Source organism: Podarcis gaigeae (assembly GCF_964106915.1).
Source record: "Podarcis gaigeae genome assembly, chromosome: 6".
NCBI classification, from domain to species: domain Eukaryota; kingdom Metazoa; phylum Chordata; class Lepidosauria; order Squamata; family Lacertidae; genus Podarcis; species Podarcis gaigeae.
Window position 1 is genome coordinate 69,104,332 of NC_139682.1, and position 19,048 is coordinate 69,123,379.

Consider the following 19,048-nt stretch of genomic DNA (forward strand, 5'->3'; position numbering starts at 1 on the left):
TGAAGGGATTCACCCAACCTGCCCCACCAGCAGAAGCCCTATAGATGAATTTCTCCTTGCCCAACAGGGCCTTCCTCCCTCCTTCCATGCCCGCCCTGGAAATTGGCAGGGGTGTGTGTGTCAAAAAAACTCCCAGAACAGTGTGTAGGGGAGGGGAAGGGGGTATCATTCTGTCTAGCAAGCTGAAATGCGCAGATGCAATGATTGGAAGATCGGATTCCACTCAGCCTAAGACTTTGTAATCGGCTGAGCAAAATTGCATCATTCCGAAATGTATTCAAATTCATTCACAAGGGAGGTGAATAGATTCGTAATTGCAGCACCATATCAGTAATTTATCTACATGTATTCCTGTTTCTTCAGGAGTGTCCATACAACATAAAGGAAGGAGGGCGGTTGACATTTGGATGTCTACCGTACTTTGATGAATTGCAGAAACGTGCCTGGCTGAGATGGAGCAATTCAGATATGACATGTTCCTCGCTGATTGATTAAGGGTGTTGCTGCATGTTTGGAAATTAATTAATCGGTTGCCACATGCTACATAGCAGCACTGCGTCACATTTCCAGAATTTAAAAGGTTCCCTTTGGAACGAGCAGACCACATTTCAAGAATGGGATTGAATTTCCTTAATAGAGAGATACTGATTTAACTACACTTGTTGTGATGTTTAAATGGGCAATTAACCAGCTTCTAAGTAACACAGTAGTTACCCGAAGGCAGCAGCCTTTATGGGCTGCAGATCCATTTCCGGCCCTGTCAATCTAGGATTATCCACCAAAGCTGAGAGTGTATGTGTGGAGGAGCCATGTTGCAGAGGAATGCTGCAAGACCATCTTCCTGAAAAGCTGGATGTTTGGCAACCAAATGGTTTGGCATGTTATTTCTTAAAGGGACCCAGTCTCTGCACAGAGCCTAAATTTTATTGATGTTCAGCTCCAGCTCTGTGCCCCATCTGGCTGCGTTCATTCCGTTCCAGGAGGGGGCTGTGGATTTCAAGGAGGAAGATAGAAAATGCGGAAGTTTTTTTCTGCCCCGAACTACAGCAGGGTTTTATGAATAACCGCCACCCCTGGTGGAGGAGACCCACTGGCTTTCCCGTCGCAGGACCCTGACACCACAGAGCAATCTCTTCCAAGCACATCTGGATGGCGACTGCCCAACGCAGCATTTTAGGCATCCGATTTCCATACATGTCCAGAATTTTCCGGGCATATGGCAAGCCTACTCCATTACAGATTTGTGTTTGCATAACACCAGTACAGAGAGAGAAAGTACCAGGTGTCTGGCGTTTCCCCTTAGATAGCAGCAGGTTCTTGTGTTGATATATTCCACAGATACCTTCATTGTACAGTTTTTGATGCCTACTTCAGGCAAACCTGCCCAGACATGTGATTTTATTATGTACCTCCTGTTTTTTCCTGTTGATTTTTGTCCATATGCTTACTGTTTTAAAGTTGGTTTTCATTGCTATTTTTAAAACGGATTTACCATTTTGTGTAAACCTCATAGAGATTTATTTATTTTTGATTAACTGGTATATAAGCTAAGGGTTAGGATACATAAGTGGGACTGCAACAAAATGCTGCAGCATGGAGCATGGGCCTTGTTCCAGGATGCTGGTAACCCTAACCTTGTTTTTCTCCCCATCTGCAATTATCAGGCAGCGTTTTGTACCCACTGAGCCTATTTGGTCCTCATTGGGATGTTTGGGGAGGAACTTCCCTTTATGGCTCTTAATTTTGGGTCGTTCTGCAAGCCTTGGGGTTTCCCTAAGCCTGCTAATGCCTTCCTCTTGAGTGCAAAGCCCGCTTATCCCCTTTTAGGGGCATGGTGGCTTTGCAAGACAGCCAGCGCCTCCCCTCCTGCCAACGATGCAGGGCTGGGTGTCAGGGTCTGATCCTTGCCGGAGCGCGAGCTTCAGCTTGAAATCCTGCTCTGCGTCAGCCTGTCGAATTGGCCAATGGCAGGCTGGCGTGGAGAGCTGGGCTTGAGGGAACAATCAGGCTTCCCTCAGGTCAGCCTGGAAATAAATGCTTACCCAATGCCTACGCCAAACCATCTGTAGCCAATAAAGTTGTGGCCTGATTCAATCCCATTCAACTGTGTTGGTCTCCTTTATTGGTAGTTCACCTGAGCCTGGGCCTGCAACAGTACTGCTTTGAGTACATAAGGATAACGACTTTGCTATTAGCATACAGAGTAAGGTTGATAGGAGCACCAGGGCTGTGTCTTGGCTGCCACAGGAAGTGTTCTTAGGTGCAAACTCAACAGGAAGTGTTCTTAGGTGTACACGGACTTCAAAAACCACATGTGCAGTTCTTGGGTTAGCATACAATGTTGGGGGCTTTGGACTGGTTCAAGCTCTTGGTAACCGCGGAGACTGAAGTGAGATGTTGTAGGCTTTTGCCCCTCGTAGACGTGTAACCCAGACTGCAGCTCAGTTCACTCAAGGCCACACGATTTAATGGGTCTCACTGAGAACCAAGCCTGTGCCTATCTTGGATTCCATTTGCTGGTCACGTAAGAGTCCGATGACAAATTTGGAATCGGAATGCTATTATGACTCGTAAAATGCACAACATGATGATAGGAGCTGGTGCAGCCCAGGGCCTAAGATCAGAGAGCCCCTGGCTTGATTCTCACCTCAGCCCTGGCCTTAAGCAATCTACTTTCTATCAGCCTCAGCACCTGCCCACCCACTGACATCTGTAAAATGGGGGATAATTATACTGACTTCCAGGGTTGTTGCAAGGACTGCAATAATACAGGGCATGTGAACTTCTTTGATCATTTAAAACACTACACAGTGGTTAAGTAATGCCCTCATTATTATTAATAGTATCTGTGTGAGAGAGTACGTGCATAGAGGGCTTTCATTTGAGGCTGGAGTTGGGGCGTGTGCCTCTCAAAAGGGCAGAGTTCAAAGGAATGAATGGCACCAGCTTAACTTGTATTAAGTTGAATCCCATCGCCTCACTTTGTCATCGGTAAATATAATGCCTGCCACCCTGCATTCTATTTAGTGCACTTCCTTCCATTGAAGTAAATGGTCTCGAACTCATATTATTGGATTGGTGTCGTGACTTGTACTAATAACACCGTCTTGCCCTTCAGAGTTAGTGGGACGCGGGTGGCGCTGTGGTCTAAACCACTGAGCCTAGGGCTTGCTGATCAGAAGGTCGGTGGTTCGAATCCCCATGACGGGGTGAGCTCCCGTTGCTCAGTCCCTGCTCCTGCAAACCTAGCAGTTCGAAAACACGTCAAAGTGCAAGTAGATAAATAGGTACCGCTCCAGCGGGAAGGTAAACTGCATTTCCGTGCGTTGCTCTGGTTCGCCAGAAGCAGCTTAGCCATGCTGGCCACATGACCCGGCTCCCTCGGCCAGTAAAGCGAGATGAGCGCTGCAACCCCAGAGTCATCTGCAACTGGACCTAACGGTCAGGGGTCCCTTTACCCTTTACCCTTCAGAGTTATAATTACATACAGCACCAGCATAAAGAAAGGGTGTGGCAAAACCATCGCCAGCTGCAGTCAGTCAGGGGTGGGGAACCACTGGCGTTCCAGTTGTTATAGAATATGGAATTGTAGAGTTGGAAGGGATCGCAGGGGTCACCTAATCCAATCCCCTGCAATGTAGGAATCTTTCATCCAAAGCGGGGCTCGAACTCATGACCATGAAATTAAGAGTCTCATGCTCTACCAACTGAGCTATCCACCTTTCCTGACATTGGTCATGCTTGGCTTGGGCTGGTGGGAGTTGGACATCCACCAGCACTTGCAGGACCACAGGCTAGTCACCTCTGAAGTAAACTCCCTAAGTAGAAGGGACTGGTCCAAAGATACTGGGACCAGGCTAGACTGTAGTACCTCTAGGACTAGAGACATGGGTGACGCTGTGGTCTAACCACTGAGCCTCTTGGGCTTGCCAATCAGAAGGTTGGCGGTTCGAATCCCTGCGATGGGGTGAGTTAACGTTGCTCTGTCCCAGCTCCTGCCAACCTAGCAGTTCAAAAGCACACCAGTGTGAGTAAATAGGTACTGCTGTGGCGGGAAGGTAAACGGCATTTCTGCGCGCTCTGGTTTCCATCATGGTGTTCTGTTGTGCCAGAAGCAGTTTAGTCATGCTGGCCACACGACCCAGAAAGCTGTCTGTGGACAAATGCCAGCTCTCTCGGCCTTTCACTGGACTTAACCATCCAGATGACCTTTACCTTTTACCAAACTAGACCACAGCTGGAACTTCAGTACAGGCCCAGATGTCCCACTGCTTCCCTCCAAATGTGCACTACAACTCCCATAATCCCTGACAATTGACCATGCTGGTGTAGCTGAAGGGAGTTGCAGTCCACAACATCTAGAAGTGTCCCAGCACTTTCCCTGGGTACTCCATGTCTTCTCTCATTTGTCCCTCCCTACTTTTTGACTTTTTGGGACATGGGTGGCACTGTGGGTTAAATCACAGAGCCTAGGGCTTGCCGATCAGAAGCTCGGCGGTTTGAATCCCCGTGACAGGGTGAGCTCCCGTTGCTCAGTCCCTGCTCCTGCCAACCTAACAGTTCGAAAGCACGTCAAAGTGCAAGTAGATAAATAGGTACCACTCTGGTGGGAAGGTAAACAGCCTTTCCGTGTGCTGCTCTGGTGCACCAGAAGCGGCTTAGTCATGCTGGCCACATGACCTGGAAGCTGTACGCCGGCTCCCTCGGCCAATAAAGCGAGATGAGCGCCGCAACCCCAGAGTCGGTCATGACTGGACCTAATGGTCAGGGGTCCCTTTACCTTTACTACTTTTTGACTGAGGATCCCTCAAACCTTTGAGCTGACATTAAATGCTTGCAGCTCAGATGAATTGGGCACTACCAATTCAGTGCATCAGCTCAACCCCCGTTGGTTGTTGTTTTCACCTTTACAACACACGTAATGAAATACACGGGTCCAAAGTGGGGTATAATAATATAAGTTTTTATATTTTGACACCAACAAGGTTTCATGTTTCGTTCAATAAACAGATTCAAACTGTTTTGTCGTTGCTCTTTATTCACCCATAATACAGATACATATCGAAACCTTACAACCCATGAAGGCATAATAATTAAAGAAACAGGAAATCTATAACTCCCTCAAGTATTAGCAAGCAGCTTTCTGCATGGAAGACAGGATGGGACAAAGAATAAAAAAATGCTGTAGTCCAAATTACTTAGTCAACTTTTGGCTAACATAAAGGTAAGTAACACCAGGTGATGTGAAGAAATCCATCTCAAGGTATAGTATAGGCAAGCGTAGAGTCCCACTATACTTTTTTACGGGCAAAAGCCAAGGCTGTTTTCAAACTTTTCCCACCAGTACAGTATGTCAAATTTCCCCACACATCGGAAATGTCCAAGGCTGCAAAGCAGCCATCAAGTTTTTCATAAAGCTTGACTTGTAGCAAAATCAGGAGAAACTTGCCTCCTTGAAGGACCACAACAATGGCTGCTGAGGTAGTAACATCAGGGCAGCACCAGATTTAGGGGGGTGCATCCGGTCCCCCCCCACAGGGTGCCAAGCCAAGAGGGCACAAAATAATAATAATAATAATAATAATAATAATAATAATAATAATAATGATGATGATGTTTTAAAAGCAATTTTTATAAGGGCAAACACATGGGTAAACTGAACCAGAAGGAATTATTGTGAAATAATAAATATGGGGGGGGGGGGAGAGCAAATTTGGTCCTCTCTTAGGGTACCACATTGCCAAAGTTTGCCCCTGATCACGGTAAGCATTCTTCAATTCCTCCTTTCCCCATGCATGCAATCTGCTTGCTCAGAAATCAAAGCACTATCAGGAGAAGAAACCCAAAGATTGAGGATTATTAAAGATCTACATAACTCTATAAAGGTAGCTCAAGCATTTCTTAGGATTATATAAATAGACATAGTTATTTTCCTACTCACACATGTCCCAGGCTTTGTGTATCAGAGGAGCAAAATACAGCGGACTCAACATGTTACTTGACTATCAATTAGTCAATACTGACATTGAAACTTCTATGGCCAAATTAAACAATATATGTCGGATGCAGCTTTTTTGCCGCGTTTATGGGCTAAATTTATATGGCGAATGCAAACTTTGCTAAGTTGGGGGAAAGAGGTCCAAATCTTTGGTTAGTGCAGCTTAGTGTCGTGTGGCACCATTGGAAGTCAAGGGATCTGGCATGTAAGCTTGCACTTGTCTTGTTAATATAAAGAAAAAAGGAATATCTTAATAGTTACTGCTTTGAAGTATCTACCGGCAGGCTTCCCACCTGTGAAATAAGCCCAGATTGTCTAATTCATATGGGAGGCCTGAAAATTCCTTGAACTCTAGGGGGCTGCTTTGAAAATTTTTGTTTTGATTTGATTTTCAAAAGAAGCAAAAAAGAAAATCATGGTGGTGTCAGCATTCAATTTCCTTTAGGCCACCTTGAAAATGTTGATCGCGTGTACACACACAAAGCTATGGAAAGTGTGGAGTAAATTAAGCAAGCTGATAGGAGATCAATTTTGCCGGATGTGATGATCTAGGAAGCCGCCGGCTGCTTAGTTCATCCCAATGCAGGACTTAAATCCAACGGAGTAACGGGGTTTACATGCGACGGGGCGTTGCTGGTATGTCCCTGGGCAGTCCTTCTTCCTGCGCAGCGTAGATGCACAAGCCCCAAAGGGTGTATCCTGAGGTGTCAAGATCTGTACATGGAAAACACATGTGTTAATGGGTTTGCCTCCAGCAGGAGTACCTACTACTCGCTTGAGAGTCTATATGTTCATAGGAGTTTTCAGCACAGAAATTACTTCTACAGTGGTACCTCGGGTTAAGAACTTAATTCGTTCCGGAGGTCTGTTCTTAACCTGAAACTGTTCTTAACCTGAAGCACCACTTTAGCTAATTGGGCCTCCTGCTGCCGCTGCCGCGCCGCTGCCTGATTTCTGTTCTCATCCTGAAGCAAAGTTCTTAACCTGAGGTAATATTTCTGGGTTAGTGGAGTCTGTAACCTGAAGTGTATGTAACCTGAAGCGTATGTAACCCGAGGTACCACTGTACTAATAACAACCATTAGTGGTTGGTGGTGTGGTGTCAGGGACTGGACTGAAGAGGAGGAGGAGGAGGAGTGGTAAAGATTGCCTCCCCTTCTCCTGTAGCTTCCAGAGAAGGGGGACACAGTATTGAATTACAGCCGAACTTGGAAGGAGATAGCAGATCAGAGACAGGTGAACAGATGAGTTATGAGGTGTTTGAAGAGGAATGAGGGGAGGCAGAGCAGTCAGCTGAAACGTCTCTGGACAGCATAGGTGAACCACCACCATCCCTAAAATTCGGCATTCGTTAAGAGTGCAAGAGCAATGGGAAGAAGAAGAAGAGTTTGGATTTGATATCCCGCTTTATCATTACCTGAAGGAGTCTCAAAGCGGCTAACATTCTCCTTTCCCTTCCTCCCCCACAACAAACACTCTGTGAGGTGAGTGGGGCTGAGAGACTTCAAAGAAGTGTGACTAGCCCAAGTTCACCCAGCAGCTGCATGTGGAGGAGCGGAGACGCGAACCCGATTCCCCAGATTACGAGTCTACTGCTCTTAACCACTACACCACACTGGCTCTCAACGCAGGGACGCAGAGGCATTTGTTCATGGGGGACCACCGTAGAGTCCGATGCTGTTGCTAAGAGAGGGGAGGAGGAGGAGCCCAGAGCGAACAACTCCATCCTTGAGGGATGTCTGGATTCTTTGTCTCTCACCATGAGGACTAAATAAAAGCATAAGCAAAACCTTTCATGTTTCCTCCCTGCTCCTTGAAACCATCAAGGGAGGAAGAAAATTCCTCAAGCCTGACAGGTGGAGGCGCTCACCTGACCAGCTACTGGTGTTGCTTTTGCTGACTAGGAGGAAGAGGGGGTGGGGACGGGGAGCTTGATGTGGTGCAAACACAAGCAGGACCACTTACACCACCTTGCCCCTTCTTCTCCCAGTAAGTCACAGCTATCAGGTGCAATTCTCAGCATCTCCAGGTGGGATGGGGAATGTTCCCCTTCTGAAAACCCAGGAGAGCAGCTGCCAATCACTGAGGACAATACTGAGCTCGTTGGACCAATGATCTGACTTCTTATAAGGCAGCTTCCTAAGTTTCTAAGAATCCTCTGTTGGAGAGCCCCAAGCCCAGCCTTTCCTCTCTTTGTGGAGAGGGAATGTCTTTGTAAATGGCTTCAATCTCCAGGGCGGATACGCTCAAAGACTCTGTTAAATTATCCTTCCTTGCCCCACCTCACTCCCATACAGCTCCACAGCAATTTATCCTGAAAAGAAGAAAAACACATTTCCTTACCTCCTTGTCGTTGCACAGTCCCAGTTTTTCTAGATCCGCCACAGAATAGTGGATGTTGGACATGATCACTTCCACTTCCTCAATCTGAAAGCATAAAAACATATGCATATTAGACCACAGGATGACCTTGTGCACTACAACTGCATTCACTCAAGTCTCCTTCCTCTGTTCTTGGCAGTGAGAGCAGAAGTCCGAGGTAACGGGAGCCAAGTATGTCATGGCCAGCCTGCCAATACTGTGAGAGGGGCTGAAGTCATTGGTAGACGGAGCCAGATCTTTCTTCCCGACACACCCTTCTCTCTCCTCCTGTCTCACTCACCCTTTTCCTCCCTGCCCAGCAGGCTGCAAGAAGAACAAATTGCTTTTGCCAGAAATCTGAACAGATTGATTACACAAACGGGATTTGAATTGAGGTTGTGGGCCACAGGCATTCCTGGTCTTGTAAACAATGCATAACAGCTACGTCTCCCTGTTTAAACTATGCATCTCATGGGATATGGGTGGCACTGTGGTCTAAACCACTGAGCCTCTTTGGCTTGCCGATCAGAAGTTTGGCAGTTCAAATGCCCATGACAGGATGAGCTCCCATTGCTCTGTCCCAGCTCCTGCCAACCTAGCAATTTGAAAGCATGCCAGTGCAAGTAGATAAATAGGTACCGCTGCAGCGGGAAAGTAAACGGTGTTTCTGTGCACTCTGGTTTCCATCACGGTGTTCCATTGCACTAGAGGTGGTTTAGTCATGACCTGGAAAGCCGTCTGTGGGACAAACGCCGGCTCCCTCGGCCTGAAAGCGAGATGAGCGCCGCAACCCCATAGTCGCCTTTGACTGGACTTAACTGTCCAGGGGTCCTTTACCTTTTACCTTTACTATGCATCATGGCCTTTGGCTACAAGAACAGAGCAAGGCACTGCATGGTCATGTCACATCATGTGTTGGGTTTACATGTACCAAAAAAAGGTACTGTTTTCACATGGAGAACCATACATTTGTTTTGTCCTTCCCTAACAGCGGGGATATGTAGAGAGGGGTTATTACTGAGCGGTAGAAAGCCCTGTGCGTTCCATATAGAAGACACAAACACACATATACACACACAGTTTACATCCAGGGCAGTTCCAGTCATACTGGATCTGAAGTAGCAGGGCTAGAAAACACATCTCCCTGAAGCCAGAATTCCCAGATTCCAGCCTTGGCAACTGCAGGCAAAGTCGGGAGAGAATGCTGTCTGAAATCCTAGACAGCCACCCTGCCAGTCCTTGTAGACAATATTAGCTTGGTGTAAGGCAGGTTCCTATGCTTTAAATTTCTTCATCTATCCACCCTCTATAATAGCCTGAGAGAAAGCAAAATATAAGCTTACACGATGATCCGCACATTGCCCCTCAAGTCTGAGTCATGGGCGTCCGAATTGGATTGGATTTGTGTTTTTGATGTAAACCTCGGTTTTGTAAGACTACGGTTATTTGAAGCATATTGCATGTTGTGAGGACAAAGAGATACGACGAGACTGACCTGGGGGAGTCTATCCAGGATGTAGGTCTGGATGCAGTTGACCGTCTTCTGGTAAGATGGCGAGTAGTGGCCTGTATCAGGTGGCCCGGCAAAGGCATCGAGGGTACACTCGTGGGCAGTTCTCCTTCAAAGCAACATGTAGCCATTAGAATCAAATCTGTACACACTCCATAATTCAGCTCATGTGTGAACTTGCAAGGCCAATGTCCTGTCTTCAACTTGCTTAGCTCTGTCCCTTGTTAGAGGTCAGGTCATGAATTTTAACAGCGCAGTCAGGAAAAGAAGAGAGAGAGAGTTCCAATGTGGGGCATGTGTCTAGGAATGAAGGGCTTTCCATGTGGTCGCATTAAGCCTGGCACAGATGATGCCCAGAGAATGGTCTGGGACTGTGTGACGCTGCAACACTGCTAAAGAGACACATGGGTGCATCTGATCAATTCCTTGGATCAGTGGAGTAAGAGTGAGACAGAAGCAGAATAAATATCCCCCCCAATTAATAATAATAATACCCCATCCATCTGGCTGCACTTACCCAGCCACTGTAGGCGGCTTCAAGCATATACAGAAACATAATAAAACTTCGAACATTAAAAACTTCCCTATACAGTCAAAAGAGAAGATAGACAGGGACTGGAAGGTGTTTAAAGGATACTTGTAAAACCATATTAAAAAATCAGAACTCCTATTAGAATGAACAAGTTCCATTTTAAATACTGAAATACTAAATAAGATAGATAACAATGTGTAATAGAAAAAGAAGCATGAAATTAGGTTAAGATGTGTGAAAGAAAGTAATCGAAATGGAAAGAAATTGCAATTGAGTAGATTGGAAGTCTAACACAAAGGGTGAGGGGTGGTGGATGGTGATGGGAAAAGGAATTATCTGTGGGATTGAGTGTAGGTATGTTTGAACATTTTTAAGGATTGTATAAAATGTATGTTTGTATGCTTGTATATTTGCAATATGTGTGTATTAATGCTGAATTATTTTAACAATAAAAACTTTTTTAAAAAAACACTTCCCTATACAGGGCTGCCTTCAGGTGTCTTCTAAAGGTTATATAGTTCCTTATCTCCTTGACAGCTGGTGGGAGGGCGTCACTACTGAGAAGGCCCTCTACCTGGTTCCCTGTAACTTCACTTCTCACTGTGAGGAAACAGAAGCTTGTTTCCACTGTAAAATGACAATACACACACCCTTCCCCAATTTGGATATTTCCGATCGAAATATTTCCTTTTTTTCATCCATCACAGGGCTATAATCATACTTAATATCAGCCATCTCTTCTACTGTGGACAAATGGGGTTGGGTTGGTTTGTATTTTACAGTACCATATGCAGTCGTAGTCAAGACAGTCTGTGCCTTCTCCATAACACCACTTGATGAGTGTTTCTATTGACAGTACTCGATCTCTTCTTTCTGGAAGTGTGGTGTATTTATCCTTGAAGAAGCCTTGAAATCCAGACTGGGTTGTTTTCATAAGCTTCAGATCCTTAATGCCAGAAAAAACAATCGGACTACCTGCAAGAGAGAGAGAGAGAGAGAGAGAGAGAGAGAGAGAGAATGGAAGAGAGAAATAGTCAGTTCTTTTTACAATGAAATAATTTAAAATGAGAAAATCGATATATGCAGATAAATTAAAAAGCACTTTTTAACAGGGCAATCGAGTGGGGGCTCAGTATGAATACTGTATTTCTCTTGCCTTCCAGGGCAAGGTAAACAGAAACACAAGAAATCCCACCTCTCTTTCTAACACCCACAAACACTTCAATGGCCTTGACAGCTCCTACTTCTCTTCAACAGAGAATAATAAAAGGTGTTACGTTTCTGAGGATTTCTGTCGAAAGAATGAAATTTCGTGTCTTACCTTCCAGAGTCCGTTCCACTTCACAAAACCGAACCCCTTCTGAGCTATAGAGAAAAGCATGGACGTGGGGGACACCATCCTAGAGAATGAAGAATATGGGAAATGTGCAAATAAATGTAGGCAATTTTAAAACAATTGGGGAAGTAATAGAGCTGGTTTTGGGGGGCAGCGGCGAAGTCTTATAAAGGTTAAGGTGATTCTGTGCCCTATGAACCCCACACACATTTGGTCCCCCTCCCTCCCTCCTTCTGACAACCCCACTTTTCAGTTGTTCCCCCCTGTGTGCAGGGAGCAACCTAGTCAGATGGGTGGGGTGTATAAGCTCAGTATACCTTTTCTAGGCGTTGCCATGGTACTTCTTGGATGAAGGCATTGCAGTATATCACATGGCAAAACGATGTAAGGAAGTGTTCACAGATGTCAAGGCCAAACTCCTCTATTGTTCTGATCTAGTAAGACAAACAGGGTCGTCAAACACCATCAGTTTCTGCCCTTAGATAAATACCGAGACATGACACTGTATTTTATTTTATTTTATTGCAATACGTTCATGTCATTGCAAACCTCTTGATTAAATGGGTGAAGCAGTCAAGCAGGCATTATGAAATGTATAGTTTATAAAATAAATGCCTTTATTGAGCCAATTGCCCATAATACTTTGGAATAAGGAGACCTGTGATTCTTCCAACTGCTAGCAAAAATTAAAGACAAAACAAATCCCTGGGTTAGCTCATGACATTTGGCAGAAGATTCCTGAATTGATGACCTTCATGTTCCCTTCCATCTCTACAATTCTGAGAGTCTATGATTCTGTGAAATAGATCTCTTCTGGCTTGTGCAAGATGCTTCCACTCAGTGGAAGCTTAGTGGAATCTGTTGGACTACAGTTCCCATCATCCCTGACCATGGACCATGCTGGCTGGGGCTGATGGGATTTGGAGCTAACAAATCTGGAGGGCCACAGCATTGCTATCTCTGCTGTACATGAGTAATAGCTGTGCCAATCTTCATCGACTGAAAGGCTTGTAAGACTGCACACTTCCCACAATGATACTAGCAATCTTGTGTTTCCTCTTTGGAGAAAGCTTTTCTTAAGAATTTTGTTGTTCTTTTCCTTTGGAAAGGTGTTTACATTTACCTTTGCATCCAGATAAATCTGCCAGTTGTTGTTGGCTGGCACTCCTAGCTCTCTGTGAGAGTTATAATACCAAAAAGGAAAGGAAAGAGAAAGAGATTTGGCCACAGATGGGTCTGTATCACATGATACGATCCATCTGTGGCCAAATCTCTCTCTCTCTGTTCCTTGCTCTTTGAATTGTCACAGACTCTCATTATTATTTTTGCCCGAGGACTGATTTTGCAATAGGAATGCAATTCATAAAAATGCAATTCATTAAGACAATATCTAGCTACACAAAGATTAAATAAAAAACGGTTGGAAGAGTGCTTTGCAAAACATACCCCTCGGCATTTGGCCAAAGCTTGGATTGTATTCTTTATGGTGTCTGTGGGGATCACTTGACTGTTGTCAGAATTCAAGAATTCGTTGACGGTGTTCAGCCTTATATGCACAGAGACTTCCAGTTCTTTGATGCAGTGAGTCGTGCCCTCTCGTCTAATGTACAGCAGTCTCACTGCGTTCTTCCCATACTCAGAATTCACATATTCCACATCCTTATTCTGTAACGGGAGGAGAAAAGCAATTTTGCACAGAATAAGTCAGGGCTAGAAGACTGAGGATGTGTTGGTTGGTACAAATGTCTTCGTGTGTATCCAAACCTGGTTAGAATTATCAATTTGCTTTAACATGAATGTTTGCATGGGATGCGGGTGGCGCTGTGGGTTAAACCACAGAGCCTAGGACTTGCCGATCAGAAGGTCGGGGGTTCAAATCCCCACAACAGGGTGAGCTCCCGTTGCTCGGTCCCTGCTCCTGCCAACCTAGCAGTTCGAAAGCACTTCAAAAGTGCAAGTAGATAAATAGGTACCACTCTGGCGGGAAGGTAAACGGCGTTTCCGTGCGCTGCTCTGGTTCGCCAGAAGTGGCTTAGTCATGCTGGCCACATGAGCCAGAAGCTGTACACCAGCTCCCTCGGCCAGTAAAGCAAGATGAGCGCCGCAACCCCAGAGTCCATCACGACTGGACCTAATGGTCAGGGGTCCCATTAGCTTTACCTTGCATGCAAAATGCACCAGATCTATAGACATCTATCGCATAGTGTTCTGTATGGCATCACCTTGAGTGCACTTTACCTACACATTCAGAATTTACGCTCATCGGTCTCGCACTTTGAGTTAGGCATATGGCACTGCAGGAAAACTACTCAATGCATACAGGTTTCCTGAATATTCTTAGTAGGTCAGCTCCCTGGGAAACAGTGGCTCACAGTGTTTATAGCACCTCACTGAACTTGTTTCTTGGTGAGACCACCTACCCCCCCCCCAAAAAAAAACCACACGAAAGCTACATCCAGATGGAACTGATATAGTAACTTTTACTAAATCAGATGCCCAGGAAGGAGTGGAACACCTATCAGTGATAAGAATCAAATTTCCATAAGTCATTTTTCCACTGTCCGTCATCACTATTAATGCTTTTGTTAATGCAGTTATTAATTGTTTTTCAGCTGCAGTGCTCAAAGAGATAAGCATCAGACACAACAACAACACAGTTAATGCATTAATGATCTAAGCACAAAGGTAGCCTGCCTCCTAATACATTTTTGCACAATTGGATGTTGCCTGGCCTCCAGGCAGAATCATAATTTTAAAAAAAACAACCCGCAGCATCAAATGTTGAGGAGTGACATGAAGCATCAACCTCATGCAAAAACGGAGCCCTTTCTTCCTTTTCAACAACTCTTTAAAATGTCAGATCTTGTCTGACAGGAGCATTTCAAAGAGAGATTTTCATTACTCATCGTTTTTGTATCTATTGACAAAGAGAATGCTGGGAAAGTTCAGTGGGGATTTTGGGGGATCTTTTTTTTCTTCTTGATGAGAAATTCCTGAGGGGAATTTATTTTTCCACAAACCTCCATAATATAAAATTTCTCTTGAAGCCTTGAATGAATTTACCTTCACCCAGAGGAAATATTTGATTTAGTTTGTTTGTAGTCCAAGCAAACAGCTAAAGTGTACTGATTAGAGTCTCTAGGATAGGATTAAAAATCGAATGAATGGATCAAATTAAATAACCCAAGAGGTTTAGATGAAATATATTGCTATTATCTTCTGATTACCAAGAATAAACAATGGACCACTTGGAGGTTCTTTACTGATGTGAATATAGGCTCGTTTTTAAAACACCTGCTTTATTAGAACTATTTTATTTTTGTCACTTGAAAAGTTGCTTCATCCTCATGAGTAATGGAGTTATCTTTAGTGAGTGACTTTAGAGGCAAATTAATGGACGACAAGGCCATCAATGCCTACTTGCCATGATAGCTATATTCTACCTCCTCTGTTAGAGGAATTTAGACAGGAGAGGATGGGTGGATGGCATCAGAACTACAACTGGAGACCCCTTGAATAGTTGGTAGCAAAGCTGCCAGGAAATCTTTTGTCAGGGAGATTTCTGGCTGGACCTCCCTTAAGTCTTCTGAAGGGGGCAAACCTCCTCTCCACCCCTCAGCTAAGGACGATGCACTCTATGGCTACCTGCAAAAGGAAATGAAAGACCAGGCAGGCCACAATTTTTGAGTGGGAAGCAGAAGAAGAGGTAGAGATTTGTGTTTGGGCTTTGTAAACATTGTTGGGAGGCAACGGTAGTTTACACCCTCACAGAACTACAATTCCCAGAACCCTTAAAGTACAGTTCCCAGGATGCTTGAGGGGAAGCCATCTGTGGGTTGTGACCTTTGCCTCCAGAGATCTCCTTCCAAAAAAAGCTGGATCTTCCCTCTGCTGAGAGAAACAAGGTGTAATTTGTGCCTATTTATAACCTGAGATATAAAGCGATGCTATTACTAAGATAACCAGCTAGGGAAAAATAAAATAAAAGTCTGATTTATGTTTTACAGATGCCTTCCTTTCCCGTTGTGTATACACACCAATAAAATCAGAAACCCTGTGCATCATTATTGAACACTTCTGCCCAACTTAATTTAATTACCCATCTTAGTGAAGTTTTACACAATACAGTGGACGCTCGAGTTGCGAACGTGATCCGTGCGGGAGGCACGTTCGCAACCCACAATGTTCTCAACCCGCAGCGCTGCATCTGCGCAGGCATGGGTCGCAATTTGGCGCTTCTGCACATGCACAAAGTGTGATTTGGTGTTTTTGTGCATGCGCGAGCACCAAAACCCAGAAGTGACCCGTTCCGGCACTTCCGGGTTTGGTACGGTGCGCAACTTGAAAACGCTCAACCTGGAGCATATTTAACCCGAGGTATGACTGTATGTGTAAATGTGTGTTTTGTTTACATGAGCAGCTGCATTTGTCAGTGGCACACTCTGAAGAGGTTATACGAGAGCTCCTTTTAGCTTTGTCGTTAAGTCCTATATATGTCAGCTCAGTTTCTTATAAAGTGCTGACGATGCGCATAAAGGTCTCCAGGCAAGAATCATCATCTCTTGTACTACAGGTTTCTCTTTGAAAATTACATTGCGCCTCACCTGCCGGTTTAGCAGCTTCCCAAAGGCGACTTACCTCCCGAGGAGGCTGGACGGGGCTGACACCTCACCTTCAAGTAAGCTGGATTTCTTGGGATGCAGCCTCTGAGGTGACATTAAATGTTACAACTCTCTCCTGTGACAGCAGCCAAATTCTTATGGAGGTTGTAATTCAGGGACGAGGAACCTTTTTCATCCCGGGGGCCATATTTCTTTCTGGGTAAGTTTCCAGGACCACATGCCAGTGGCAGGCAAAGTAGGCACAGCGACTAAGGCGAATGTTACTTTTGTACGGTAATCTAATTTCCACACACTTGTCCATCCTTCTCTATCCCCCATCTAAGTCAGCAAGAAACATGATTGGTATACAAAATATATGCCACCCTTTCCAGTTCATCTGGGTTCAAGGACATGTTCCAGCAGAACAAAAACAGTCTAGGAGGGTGCAAAGCATGGCCGTTTGAAGGGTGTGATGGAAGGGGGTGTGGCCTGCGGAAGACTCCTAAGGGCCAGTTGCAGGAACCTGGAGGGTCACATTTAGGCTCTGGGTCTGAGGTTCCCCAATCTATGATTGGGCTGTACCACTTAAAACAGAAGGAGGTGGGGTTCATGGAAGTCAACTGGGGAAATTCTACTTGTAGCACCACACCCTACAGAATGTCAAAGGGCACTCAGCCAACAATGGTCTCTTGCCCGTTTCCTATGGAATGCCCTTCCCTCTGCCTTTGCGAAGCTGCAACCATCAATTGCTTCAGACATCTTGTAAAGACATATCCCTGGCCCATATTTTCTCCAGTCCCCGCTTTATGTATTTGAATCCCCCTAATTCCTGTTTTAATCCATTTTTATATGTGCCTATACTTTACTGCCTTTATATTGTGTTTTCATTTTTTTCATTTGTTTTTAGTGAAAGATTTTCATGGATACCTACAACATCTCTGCTTTCAGTTCATAGAGCCTTTTCTACAGGTCAGCAACATTCGGTATGATGATATTGTCTTTTTATGTTGTGCACCGCTTACAGATTGTGCAGTTTATAAATGCTTTTATATAAGGAAGGAAGAGGAAGGAAGGAAGTCCTCAAATCCTGTATTTATAACAACCAACAAAAATGGTGGTTTGATTCCTTGCTAGCCTTCACTAAGCTCAAGCTCAAAATCATATTTGGATTAATTATCCTTTAGCATGACATGCCATATATACCATCAGGGGTATGTAAAGTGTGGGTGAAGAGCCTTTTCCACGGTTGGGTCTACCTACAGAACTCACTGGCAATAGAAATCCATTGGGCTGCTTCCCAGCTTTCTTTTCATGCACCTGAGATTCTTCATTCATTCATTCACTTATTTCTCAAAGTTTCTCAGAGCTATTTTCAGAACTAGCACACGATAGCCTTATGCAGAATAGGATCTTCCCATAATAGCAGGTGCAAAACCTGCCGACACATCACCTCCATAATAACTATTAAAATGCACATATAGCAACCATTTGAAATGCATGAAACTGAGACGTGGCCATCATACCATATAATCAAGCCTGCCAAATGCATTACAACAAAGACTAAAAAGCAGGTGTGAAGAAAAATTAGCCTGAAACAGAATGACCTCTCACTTCTCTCCACATGAATCGCCTACCATTTGTCTGTTGGTGCATCAGCAGGTCCTACAAGGGACTTAGTACAATACCATTACAATATGTGGTTGAGATCTCGAATATAAAACCATATAAAACTTTTTCACTGCAAAAGTAGGGGTTGAAACAGAGCCCACATTCGCATACGGTGGTCAGCCAAAAATCCTGGCTGGGGCTCCATTGTAGTCACTTTGCTTCTCGATTTGTCTGAGCAGCTGAACAAGCCAGGATTCAGCACATAGCTTCTCATTACATGCAGACTGGAAAGTCTTCTTCTTCAGAGATCACTCAGAGCCTAGTAAGATTGTCTGACATGAATATGGTCTTAACAGTGAGTCCGTAAATGACTGTGGAGGCCAATTCTGGATCTGCACATCCTTCCACAGTGGGGACATACTGGTAGGTTTCTGGGCAGGAGTTGATCACGGGACGGTTTGCCAAACATCCCTTTCTCTTAGCTCGTTTCTCCCTTTCATCCTGAGTTTGTGCTGGTAGTACAATAGCTTTGTAAACAAGCATTTTGGTTTCCCTGCAAATGTCCCAGTCCTCAAACACTCCACACTTCAATTGGGAGAAAGCTGCACTCAACTGGAAAGTATGGTCAATGTCTTCCAACCAAGCCAGGACATTAAGCAGCCTCTAAACCATATGGCTTTGTATCCTGGCTTTTTGGAAGACAGGAACCATAGTTTCTGGCTTTGCATGTAGTGGGAAGCTAAGGTTACGGGCTTCATCCTGGTTCTCCCAAAAAGGGAAGTATGTAGTGTCTGCAAAAGGGGTTGCATACCTTATGCATCCGGGCTTGTTCATCCAAGATCTTTGGCTCAGTGTTGCTTGCAATCATGGCTGAAAACTCTAGGCTGATTCATGCACCCAAATCCATCACTCAACGCTAAGTGGTAGCAAGCACTTGTGATCCAACGCAGAAGTCACATATTACCTCACCCCGCCCCCCCCCAAAAATACAGTGCCTTCTGGTAGAATGAGTTTGCACATTCAAATACGAGTCATCGAGCATTGAATATCGAAATAATGAGATATCAAAGGATGGACTGGGCTCTCCAGCAACACCATGAGG

At 44.8% G+C, this 19,048-nt stretch overlaps 1 protein-coding gene and 1 long non-coding RNA gene across 2 annotated transcripts in view; one reads left to right on the forward strand and one right to left on the reverse strand.

Moving 5' to 3' along the window:
- Nucleotides 1-5,018: 5,018 nt before the first annotated feature.
- The window catches only part of LOC310846622 (uricase-like), a 36,560-nt gene continuing 22,530 nt past the window's right edge, over nt 5,019-19,048 (reverse strand). Inside the window, exons 2-8 of the mRNA XM_083743547.1 lie at nt 13,184-13,402; nt 12,055-12,171; nt 11,723-11,801; nt 11,187-11,376; nt 9,855-9,978; nt 8,342-8,425; nt 5,019-6,712 (exon numbers count right to left, since the gene is read on the reverse strand). Coding sequence (XP_083599673.1) covers nt 6,566-6,712; nt 8,342-8,425; nt 9,855-9,978; nt 11,187-11,376; nt 11,723-11,801; nt 12,055-12,171; nt 13,184-13,402 — 960 coding nt within the window. The 3' untranslated portion in view covers nt 5,019-6,565. The remainder of the gene's footprint in view (nt 6,713-8,341; nt 8,426-9,854; nt 9,979-11,186; nt 11,377-11,722; nt 11,802-12,054; nt 12,172-13,183; nt 13,403-19,048) is intronic.
- LOC310846666 lies at nt 5,085-7,787 on the forward strand. Its single transcript, XR_014565431.1, has 2 exons — nt 5,085-5,224; nt 7,166-7,787. It is a non-coding gene; the product is annotated as an uncharacterized lncRNA (long non-coding RNA).